The sequence below is a fragment of the Sus scrofa genome, chromosome 17 (assembly GCF_000003025.6).
Source record: "Sus scrofa isolate TJ Tabasco breed Duroc chromosome 17, Sscrofa11.1, whole genome shotgun sequence".
Classification (NCBI taxonomy): domain Eukaryota; kingdom Metazoa; phylum Chordata; class Mammalia; order Artiodactyla; family Suidae; genus Sus; species Sus scrofa.
The window spans coordinates 13,498,946-13,511,603 of NC_010459.5; the positions used below are offsets into that span (position 1 = coordinate 13,498,946).

At 38.2% G+C, this 12,658-nt stretch overlaps 1 protein-coding gene across 1 annotated transcript in view; it reads right to left on the reverse strand.

The window, feature by feature from the left end:
- The window catches only part of LOC100155289 (ankyrin repeat domain-containing protein 26-like), a 93,374-nt gene continuing 92,087 nt past the window's right edge, over positions 11,372-12,658 (reverse strand). The window contains 1 exon segment of the mRNA XM_021078249.1: positions 11,372-11,589. Within this exon segment, the coding sequence (XP_020933908.1) occupies positions 11,471-11,589 (119 nt within the window). The 3' untranslated portion in view covers positions 11,372-11,470.

The window sequence follows — 12,658 nt, forward strand, 5'->3', positions numbered from 1 at the left end:
ATATGCCTTGGGTATATCTCTAAAACAAAACAAAACAAAACAAAACAAAACAAAACAAAACAAAAAAGGGTTAGAGCTCATGGATGATTTCAGTAAAGTTTCAGGACAAAAAATTCATCCACAGAATCCTATAGCATTTCTACATATTAACAATGAAGAATTAGAAAGTGAAAACAACCCCATTGACTATTACATCAACAAGACCTGTATTCTGAGAACTATGAGACACTGATGAAAGAAATCTAAGATGACACAAACTGATGGAAAGATATACCATACTCTTGGATTGGAAGAATCAATATTGACAAAAATGACTATACAACCCAAGGTAACCTACAGATTCAACACAATCCCTATCAAATCACTAATGGCATTTTTCACAGTACTGGAACAAAACATTTTAAAATTTGTGTGAAAATACATATGACCCCAAATAGCTAAACAACCCTGAGAAAGAAAAATGGAGTGGGAAAAATCAGGCTCCCTGACTTATGACTATGCTACAAAGTCACAGACATCAAAACAGTATAGTACTAGCACAAAAACAGACATGTACATCAAAGGAACAGGACAGAAAACCCAGAAAAAATAGACACACCTATGGTCAATTAACCTATGATAAAGGGGGGATATACAATGGAGAAAACAAGTCTCTTTAATAAGTGGTGCTAGGAAAACTGGACAGCTACATGTAAGAGAATGAAGTTAGAACACTCTCTAACACCATACACAAAAATAAACTCAAAATGCAATAAAGATCTAAATATAGGACTGAATAATATAAAACTTCTAGAGGAAAACATAGGCAGAATATTCTCTGACATAAATCACAGCACATATCTTTTTGACCACCTTCTAGAGTAATGAAAATAAAAACAAAAAATAAAAAAAATTGGACACAATTAAACTTAAATTTTTTTGTGTGTAAGAGGAAACCATAAACAAAATGAAAAGACAACCCATAGAATGGGAGAAAATATTGGCAATGAAATTACTAAAAAGGGATTAATCTCCAAAATATACAAACAATATGTGCAGCTCAATATCAAAAAAGCAAATAACCCAATCAAAAAATGGACAGAAAATCTAAATAGACACTTCTCCAAAGACGACATACAAAAGGCAAAAAAAAAAAAAAAAAGAAAAATGAAAAAGAAAAGATGGTCAACATCTGTAATTATTAGAGAAATTCAAATCAAAACAACTATGAAGTACCACCTTAAACCAGCCTGAGTGGCCATCATCAAACTATCTACAAGAGCTCCCACTTTTACACAACAGGATCAGGGGCATATCTGGGGCACTGGGATGGAGGTTCAATCCCAAGCAGGGCACTGTGGGCTAAGAATCTGGCACTGTCACAGCTGCAGTGTAAGTCGCAATTCTAGTTTGGATCTGTTCCCTGTTTATTTACCCAAAAATTAAAATAAAATAAGTCTACAAACAATACATGCTAGAGAGGGTGCAGAGAAAAGTGAACACTCTTACACTATTGGTGGGAATATAAACTGGTATAACCACTGTGGAGAAGAGTATGGAGTTCCTCAAAAAACTAAAAATAGTACTACCACATAATCCAACAATCCCATTCTTCTGTCTTCTGTCTGTCCCATTTTTCTATCCAGAAAGAATCATAGTTTGAAAAACTACATGCACCCCAGTGCCCATTGCAGCACTATTCGCAATAGCCAAGACACAGAAGCAATCTAAATATCCTTTGACAGAGAAGTGGATAAAGAGGATATGATACGTACGTATGATGGCCATAAAAAAAAGTATGAAACAATATCATTTGCAGCAACATAGATGGACCTAGAGATTACCAAACTAAGTGAAGTTATACAGTGAAAGAAAAAATATCATAGGATATCATTTATATCTAGAATCTTTAGAAAAGACACAAGTGCGATAGGTAGGAGGGAGGCATGGATTAAGGGTTTGGGATTGGCAAATGCACACTATGGTACATGGAATGTTTGGCTCACAGGGACCTGTTGTATAGCCCAGGGAACTCTACCCAACGTTCTGTGATAATATGTAGGAGAAAAGAATCTGAAAAATAATGGATGTGTGTATACGTATTACTGAATCAATTTGTTGTACAGCAGAAATTATCACAACATTGTATATCAACTATCCATCATTAAAATTTAAACAAATGAAAATATTGAAGTCACTAAGTGATAAAAAAAGATGTACTCTCTTACTACCTTTTTTTCCTTTCTCTTTCAATACATAATGCATTGTTAATTGTAATAAAAATGCTGTGCTTTAGAAACTCAGATTTATATATCTTATACCTGGGAGTTTGTACCCTTTGATCATCTCCTCCTCCCACCCACATACCAGTCTCTGGCAACCACCACTATACTTTTTATTTATACTATTTTGGCCACTTAAAAAATGATTCTGGGAGTTCCCTGCTGGCACAGTGGGTTAAGGATCCAACATTGTCACTGCTGTTGCTCAGGTTGCAGTTTGATGGCTGACCCCTGAACTTCCACATTCCAGGGGATGGTCAAATAAAGATTCTGTAAATAAATGAAAACATCAAGTATTTGTCTGTCTCTGTGGCTTATTTTGCTTAGCACATTGCCGTCAATGCCCATCTATGCTCTGGTGGGGTCGGGGGTGGTGGGGGGAGCGGGAACAGTATTTCTTTCTTTCATATGGCTGAATAAGAGAAAAAAAGATTCCTAAGCATCTATCCAGTGATGACACTTAGGTTGTCTAATGTCTGGGCCACTGTAAATAATGCTGCATGAACATGATGGTACAGATATCTCCTTGAGATAGTATTTTCTTTCTTTGCTATATATCCAGAGTTGGATTGCTGGATCATACTGCTTTTCAAAGTTTGAGGAAACTCCATTTTCTTTTCTGTAATGGGTGCACCAATTTAAACTCTCACCAACAGTGCAACAGGGTTTCCTTTTACTCCATACAGCCTCACCAACATTTGCTATTTCTTGTCTTTTGTTGCTGGTATTCATTCTAGAAGGTTTATGGTGATATTTCATTGTGGTTTTTGTGTTTTTGTTTTTGCTTTATAGAGCTACACTCATGGCATATGGAGCTTCCCAGGAGAGGGGTCAAATTGGAGCTACAGCTGCTGGCTTACAGCACAGCCAATGCAATTCAGGATCCAAGCCATGTCTGCGACCTACCCACAGCTCATGGCAATACCAGATCCTTAACTCACTGAGCAAGGCCAGGGATTGAATATACAACCTCATGGTTATTAGTCGGATTCATTTCCACTGTGCCACAATGGGAATTCTCCTCTCGTTGTGGTTTTGATTTACATTTCCCTGAGATTTATGACATCAAGCATCTCTTTCTGTACCATTTCTTTGGTTATTTATATGTCTTCTTAATAAAAGTGTCTATTCAAGCCCACTGCCCAATTTCTTAATTGCAATATTCTCTTTTTTTTGTTGATTTTTGTGAGTTTTTCATATAGGTGGGATATTAACTGATTATCATATACATGATTTGCAAATATTTTTCCCCTTCATTGGTTGGCTTTTAATTTAATTATTTTATTTATTTATTTATTTATTGCTTTGCAGATACATCTTAGTTTAATTTAGTCTCATTTATTGATTTATATTCTTTATACTTGAGCTTTTGGTGTTATATCTATAAAAACAAAAACAAAACAAAATAAAACAAAATACCCCTCCCCTATGCCAAGACCAATATCAAGGAGTTTTCCCCTATATAATTTGTAGGACCATTACAGTTTATGGGGTACAGGTAAGTCTTTAATCTGTTTTTACTTAATTTAGTGAGGGATGTAAGATAGGGGTCTACATTTATTCTTCTGCATATAGTTTCCCATTTGCAAACACCATTTGTTGATAAGGCTATATTTCTCCCAATGCATCATCTTCTTGACTCCTAGGAAGTCATGTATTATTTGACTCTCGGTGAGTGTTTACCTCTGTTATCTCATTACTGTTCCTTGGTCTCTGTGTTGTTTGTGTGCCAGTACCTATTTAATGTGTTCATATGTCGTTTTATTTGTTAAAATTTAAGATCTCCTCCCCACCTCCATTGATATGTAAATGACATACAACACTGCATAATTTTAAGGTATACAACATAATGACTTGATTTATATGCATTGTGAAATGATTACCACAATAAGTTTAGTCAATAGCCATCATTTCATTTAGATACCGAAAGGAAGAAAGAAAGAAAGAGGGATTAAAATTGGTTTTCATTACTTGTGATAAAAACTGTTGGGACTCCCTTTTTCAACGAGCTTCAAATAATACCACATTTTTTGTGTGTGTCTTTTTGCCATTTCTTGAGCCGCTCCCATGGCATATGGAGGTTCCCAGGCTAGGGGTCTAATCGGAGCTGTAGCTGCCAGCCTACGCCAGAGCCACAACAACGCTGGATCCGAGCCATGTCTGTGACCTACACCACAGCTCACAGTATAGCCAGATTGTTAACCCACTGAGCAAGGGCAGGGATCACACCTGCAACCTCATGGTTCCTAGTCGGATTCGTTAACCACTGCACCACGACGGGAACTCCCATTTTTTTTTTATTACTATAGCATTGTAATATATTTTGAAATCAAGACTCATGATGCCTCCAGCCTGGTTCTTCTTTCTCTGTATTGTTTAGTCTCTTTGTGGTCTTTTGTGGATCTGTATTAAGTTCATTAATGTTCTTGATATTTTTCTGTAGAATGTCATTAGAATTTTGATAGCAATAGTACTGAATCTATAGAGAGTTTTGGTAGTGTGGATATTTTAAATTATTAATTTTTCTGATCCATGAACATGGGATATCTTTCCATTTATTTGTGTCTTTAATTACTTTCATCAGTGTCTTCTGCATATCTTCACCACCTTAGTTAAATACAATTCTAAGTATTTTTTTTAGGTTTTTTTTTTGATGCTGTTGTAAATGGGATTGTTTTCTTTGTTTCTTTTTCAGATAGTTCTTTGTTAGTATATAGAAGCAGAACTGACTTTTTATATTGATTTTGTGTTCTGCAACTTTATTGAATCCATTTATTAGTTCTAACAGTTTTTATGGTGAAGTCTTCAGAGTTCTCTATATTACACAGTCATGTCATCTGAAAACAGCAACAATTTTACTTCTTCCTTTCTAATTTGGATGCCTTTTATATATTTTTCTTTCCTAACTGCTCTTGCTAGAACTTCCTATATTATGTTCAGTAGGAATTGTGAGCATAGCTACCTTTGTTTTGTTCCTGATCTTAGCAGGAATAGTTCAATCACTGACTGTTAAATGTGCTATTGAATTCCATTGGCTAGTATTTTGTTGGGAATTTTTGCATCTGTATTCATCAGGGATATTGGCTTCTACTTTTCATTATCATAACATTCATGTCTGGCATAGGTATTAGGAGAAGACTAGCTTTGTAAAACATTTCTTCCTTTATGTTTTAGAAACATGAAGAAAGTCTGGTATTATTTGTTCTCTAAATCTTTGGTAGAGTTCACCAGTAAAATCATCTGGTCCTAGGCTTCTCTTTATTGGGGGATTTTTCTTTGGGGGATTTTTCTTTGTTTGAGGGCTTTTGGTTACTGACTCTAAGGAACTCAATAAATAATTATCGAGTAAAATAAATAAAAACTGTGTATACAAAGATGATTTTAAGAGCTTGTCCTGGAGTTCCCCCTATGGCACAGTGGGTGAACAATCAGACTGCAGAGGCATGGGTCTCTTTGGAGCTGCAAGTTCAATCCTCGGCCCAGTGGCACAGTGGGTTATAGGACCCAGTGTTGCCGCAGCTGTGGGGTAGGTCACAGCTATGGCTCAGACTTGACCCTTGGCTCAGGAACTTCCATATGCTGTGGGTTTGGGCAAAAAAACAAAACAAAAACAGCAGCCACCAAAAAGAGCTTGTCCTCTACAGTCCAGAAGCAAAGATAATAGACATGTAAAGAAACAATTTCCAGTTCAGATGTTAAGATTCACTGGAAAAGTCTGTAAGGTACTAAGTTAGCTTCAGAGAAAGAGAGACTTATTTATCTGGGAAAAGACAGCCATAATCAAGGAAGTCTTCTCAAAGCAGGCCCAGTCTTAAAAGATGAAAAGAAATTTGTCAAAGTAGTAGAGGAAAACATTTCAGATTAAGGAACGGATAAAAGCATAGAAGTAAAACTCTTTTGGAAGTCATGTATAATGTTGCAGGTGAAGCTTGGTGTGTTGTTAAAAAGGTATTTTTATGAGGTAGAGAATAGAGTATAATGTGATTTTATATATTTGTGCTACATTTTTATATTTTATTTTGTTCACTGATTTTGGTGGATGAATTTATGAATGAATTTCTGAGATGTGTGTATGCCTTTAACCTGGTGACATCTGGTATTTCTCAAATGGTTTGTATTTCTTAAGGAATATTCAGCTAAAGATTAAGTTTAAACTGTCAGTTGATAAACTGTTGTCTTGAAATCTATTGTTAGAAAGATTCTTTTATATAACTGTTCTAAGTAGTTCATTTTTTTTTTGTTCCTTAAGCAAATGATCTTGAATTAAAATTTTTATTTTGAGATGTTTCTTAGATTTCTTTGTAGTAGTAAGGAATAATACAGAGATTCCATGTCCCTCTTACCCATTCTCCCTCAATGATAACATTCTACAAAACTGTGATACACCAGAGCCATGATATTGTCATTGATGCAGAACATGGAATTTCCCTCACTACAAGGATGCCTTTTCGTAGCCATAGCCACACTCATTCATCACCATGCCTTTTTTATAACCCTTGACAGCCACAAATGGGTTCTTCATTTCTGTAACTTTGTCACTTCAAGAATGTTATATAAATGGAATAACAGAATATGTAACCTTTGCGAATGGTTTTCTTTCACTCATGTAATTCTCTGGAGCTTCATGGTTGTCATTGTATCAAAATTCATTGCTTTGTATTTCTTGGTAGTTAACCCATGGTATGGATGTACCACAGTTTGTTTAATCATTCACCTGTTGAAGGGTATCTGGGTTGTTTTGGCTGTTATGAATAAGGCTGCCATAAACATGGGTGTACAGGATTTTTGGTGAATGCAATTTTTTATTTCTCTGGGACAGATGCCCAGGAGTGCAGTCACTGGGCTGTGTGGTCGTCATGTTTCAGTTTTCTAAGAATGTGCCAAACTTTTGAGAGTGCCTTATCATTTTACATTCTCAACAGTCTGTTGAGTGATCCAGAGTCTCTACATCCTTGCCAGAACATGGCAGTGTTTCTAGTTTTTATTCTAGCCATTCTTGCCCGGGTATAGTGATTATCTCATTGTGGTTTTAAGGCGTTCCTACTGGCTAATGATGCTGGACATCTTTTCATGTACTTATTTGCCATCTCTATATCGTTTTCATTGACCTGTCTTTGGTCCATTTTCTTTTATTTTTTTATTTTTAATTTTTGTCTTTTTAGGGCCTCACTCGCGGCATATGGAGGTTCCCAGGCTAGGGGTCGAATCAGAGCTGTAGCCGTTGGCGTACACCACAGCTACAGCAATGCCAGATCTGAGCCACATTTGCAAGCTACATCACAGCTCATGGCAATGAGGACAGGGATCATACCCGCTTCCCCATGGATACTAGTCAGATTCCTTTCTGCTGAGCCACAACAGGAACTCCCTTTTGACCATTTTCTAATAGGAATTGGGTTTTTTTTTTGTTTTGTTTTGTTTTACTGTTGAGTTTTGAGTCGTTTATATGGAGACTAGTTCTTTGGCAGGTGAGTGGTTTGTAAATGTTTTCTCCTGGACTATAACTGTCTTTTCACCTTTATCACATGGGCTTTTATAGAGCAAAAGTTTTAAATTTTGCTAAGTTCTAATTTATAATTTTTTCCCTTTGGTATCATCTAGGAACTCTTTGTCTAACCTTAGACCTTTAAGATTTTCTTCTGTTTTCTTTTTTATTATAATGATTTTTATTTTTTCCACTATAGCTGGTGTACAGTGTTTTGTCAGTTTTCTACTGACCCAGTTACACATACATGTATAGATTCGTCACAAGCGATTAGACATAGTTCCTAGTGCTCTGCAGCAGTATCTCATTGCCTATCCATTCCAAAGGCAATAGTCTACATCTATTAACCCCAGAATCCCAGATCATCCAAATCCCTCCCCCACCCCCCTGGCCACCACTGGTCTGTTCTCCAAGTCCATGATTTTCTTTTCTGAGATGTTCATTTGTGCCATATAATAGATTCCAGATATGGTATTTGTCTTTCTCTTTCTGACTTACTTCACTGAGGATGAGCATTTCTAGTTCCATCCATGTTGCTGAAAATGGCATTATTTTGTTCCTTTTTATGGCACAGTAGTCTTCCATTGTGGATATATACCATGTTTTCCTAATCCATTTGACTGTTGATGGCCATTTGGGTTGTTTCCATGTCTTGGCTATTGTTAATAGTGCTGCAATGAACATGGGGGGGCATGCGCTTTTTTAAGGAAAGTTTTGTCCAGATAGATGCCCAAGAGTGGGAGTGCTGCATCATATGGAGGTTCTATGTATAATTATCTAAGGCACTTCCATACTGTTCTCCCTAGTGGTTGTACCAGCTTCCATTTGCACCAACAGTGCAAGAGGGTTTCCTTTTCTCCATACCTCCTCCAGCATTTGTTGTTTGTGGATTTAGTAACGATGGCCATTCTGACTGATGTGAGGTGGTACCTCATAATAGTTTTGATTTGCATTTCTCTAATAATCAGGGATGTTGAGCATTTTTTCCTGCACTTGTTGGCATCTGTATATTTTCGTTGTACAAGTGTCTATGCAGGGCTTTTGCCCATTTTTCCACTGGGTTGTTTGCTTTTTTGCTGTTCAGTTGTGTCTTGTTTTATGTTTAAGTATTTAAGCCATTTGAGTTTATTTATGTGCATGGTGTGAGGGTGTGTTCTCGTTTCATTGATTTACACGCGGCTGTCCTGTTTTCCCAGCATCCCTTGCCGAAAAGACTGTCTTTTTCCCATTTTATATTCTTGCCTCCTTTGTCAGAGATTAATTGACAGTAGGTGTCTGGGTTTATTTCTGGGTTCTCTATTCTGTTCCATTGGTCCGTCTGTCTGTTTTGGTACCAGTACCACACTGTCTTGGTGACTGTGGCTTTGTCATATTGCCTGAAGTCTGGGAGAGTTATGCCCCCTGCTTGGTTTTGGTTCCTCAGGATTGCTTTGGCAATTCTGGGTCTTTTATGGTTCCATATAAATGTTTGAATTGCTTGTTCTAGTTCTGTGAAAAATGTTATGGGTCATTTGATAGGAATTGCATCTGGCAGATTACTTTGAGCAGTGTGGCCATTTTTACAATATTAGTTCTTCCATTCCAGGAGCATCGAATATCTTTCCCTTTCTTTGAATATTCTTTAATTTCATTGATTACTGTTTGATAGTTCTCAGTATATAAGTCTTTCATCTCCTTGGTCAGTTCAGGTTTACTCATAGACAGTTATTTTTTGGGCGGTGCGATTTTTAAAGTTATTGTATTTTCATATTTTTTTCTCATATTTCACCGTTAGTATACAGAAATGCAACTGATTTCTGAATGTTCATCTTGTATCCTGCTACATTGCTGAATTCGTTGCTCAGGTCAAGTAGTTTTTGTATGGAGTCCTTAGGGTTTTGTATACATTCTATCATGTCATCTGCATACAGCGACAGTTTTACCTCTTCTCTTCCAATTTGGGTGCCCTTTATTTCTTCTGTGTGTCTGACTGCTGTGGCTAGGACATCCAATACAATGTTGAATAACTGTGGTGAGAGTGGGCATCCCTGCCTTGTGCTCGGTTTTTCAGTCACATCCTTAACCCAGTGCCCCATAGCTGGAACTCTGAGACCAAAATCTTTTTCAGGGGATTAAGGATCTGGTGTTTCCATGGGCTGTGGCATAGGTTGCAGATGGAGCTTGGATCCAATGTTGCTGTGGCTATGGGCTAGGCCAGTAGCCAAGGCTCTGTATCCCTGGCCCAGGAATTTCCATATGCCGCAGGTACACCTCCCCAAAAGGAAGCTTCTTAACAAGTTCATAAGAGAACCAACCCCTAAAACACCAGTGCCTAATAATAAACTGATGAGAGTACTAGTATGGGTCATAATAGATGGGCCCAGAACAATGCTGTCTTAAATGTTCAGCAGCAAGAAACAAGGAGAGGACTCCATGTAGGTAACACCCTGTCAGGGCAGTTTCATGGAGGAGGAGGTGGGGAAGGGCAGGTGGGGTCCACACAACCAGGTGTGAGCCAGGAGAGGACCCTGCTGAGCAGTCACGGAATCCAGTGGACAGCTGTCCTGCCACAGGGATGAGACAGGAGGAGCCCCAGACATTAGGATAGATGGGCTGGGTGGGCAGGATGTGGCTGTGGCTGTGGGTTTTGCTGAGAGGCTAAGACTGTTCACCTCAGTTATTTGTGCAGTACCCACCCTCTTACCCTCTAGTCTCCTCTAGGGAGGAGCCAAGATGCTGAGCAGTGGGGGGGGGGGGCCTCCAGGGGAAGACCTGATCCTTCCTCACCTTGGTCAGCTTTTGGTGATTTGTTGACATTTTGATTTAATTGTCATATTTTCTGGCACAGGGCTAGTACAGTCAACTGGTTTTGGAAAGCTGGTGGCTAAGGAGGAGCGGTCCCAGGGTTATTCTCTAGACAGGCCATGGCTTTCTACATCCCAGGGGCCAAATTCCATCCCTGGATTGTGCTGGTAGGATCTACAAGCTAAGAATGGTTTATGTTTTTAAGTGGTTGAAAGTAATTTAAAAATATTACTTTGCAACACATGAAAATTATGTGACATTCACATTTCATTATCTATAAATAATGTTTTCTGGAAACACAATTATACTCCTGTATTTACCCTCCGTCTGTGGCTGCTTTGTGGCCACAATGACTGGGATGATTAGATACAACAGAGGTGAAATTGTCAAATCTAAAACACTGACTCTCTCTCTGGCCCTATTTGCCAGAAGTTGCCAACCCCTGCTCTAGAAAAGTGGTGGTGGTTGATCTTGTTTTTCAGGTGTGCTGGGAGTTACACTCTAAAAGCAGTTAAACTTTTAGTGAATCTTGCCCCTTGAAATAAACCTCCGTTGTGTAGCGGTAAAACTGGTTGCATCACTCTCAGTAATCTCAGTTGGAATGAAGCCTAAACCACGAAATGTGCGATTATTACCTCACGAAGAGGGAAATCCACCTGCTGCTGTCTTTTTCTCATCTCAGACACAACCACAACTCTAGCACCTATCTGAATTAGGGTCAACTACAAAACTGCTAGATATTTCCAAGTCTCAAACTAGGGCATCTTGAACCATAAAAGTATTTATTTTCAACTCTGGAGATGTCTCTTGACTGTGCCGGTATGTGCAAAGAGAAATGATCAGGAAGAATTTCACATATAGTCATGTTCCAATAGAAAACTCAGGAGTCCGTACATTATAATTGACCCTTGGAGTAAAACCAGAAAAATGTCACTGCTATTCAGAGCATGTAGTTTCTCTTCAGTATCTCTACATATTCTTTGCCTGCTCTTTCAAGTCCATCTTCATGACAGAGACCTTGGAGGGGAGTTCTGTAAGGTTCAGATTCATACTTAGCATCTGTTGAGAAAAAGAATGACATCCCTTATCTAAAATACTTCCTGTTTAACTAAATATAAATTAGGTAAGAAGAGCTGAGACCTTTAAACGTGTTAAGAAAAATGAAAAAATATCTATATTCAACTATAACACAAAATACACCATGATTATTTCATCATTCCCCCACCCCCGCCCCTGGTTTCCTTGCTGAGCTAACTGCTCTCCAGGCTGGGTATCAGAGCTTCTGGTTTTCTCATTTCTCACTCATTTACTTAACAGCCAAGGGCTAAGGTACTGTGACAAGCATTGGAATTACAAGTGGAAGGAGACACAGGGCCACCCTGAAGAATCCCACACTATAATCTGGGAAAATAGACCAACAGGAAATTTCCACATAGAGTCATAAGTCCTATGAGGGGTGCAAAAAGGGGCACAGTTGGAACACTCAGAAGGGACATCCAGCTTGGTGTTAATATTGACAGCTTTTTGGTGGAGGTGATATGGAAGTAGATACCTGAAGGATAAGGAAAAATGGGTAGAGCTGTTTGGAATTGTAAGCTGTCTATCTGACTGGATGCCAGCCAGAGGAAAGGGGCAGAGGAGGGGAGGAGGGCAATCTGACTTGGGTGTTTTATTCCATGCTAAGGAATTTGGAATTTTTCCTGAGGGCAAAAACTAAACCAAAGACAAAGTCAATGACAGGAAATGCAAATGTCACCCAAATGAACTCTGATTGCCTGAGCCTCTCTCTCTCTTTTTTTGATGCATGAACTCTGCCTGAGCCTCTCTCTCTCTCTCTCTCTTTTTTTTTTTTTTTTTTTGCCTTAATCACTACCAGAAACTTGAGAAGTTGGTGAACCCCATGCTTTCTGAGGACAGTGTCAGAGTGCAGGCGACAGGTCGATGGGGACGGCAGAAGTAGAAGAAGGATATAGCCAGGAAGGAAAAGAAATATCTAGACTTTTTTGGAAGCTATGGAACATAGTGAATAAAGGAGTAATAAGAATATTTTTCATGATGAATATTTACGTTCACGTTTTTCGTGAGGTAATAAGAAAATATTTAATGCAGTATCTGTTCTGCAAACAAC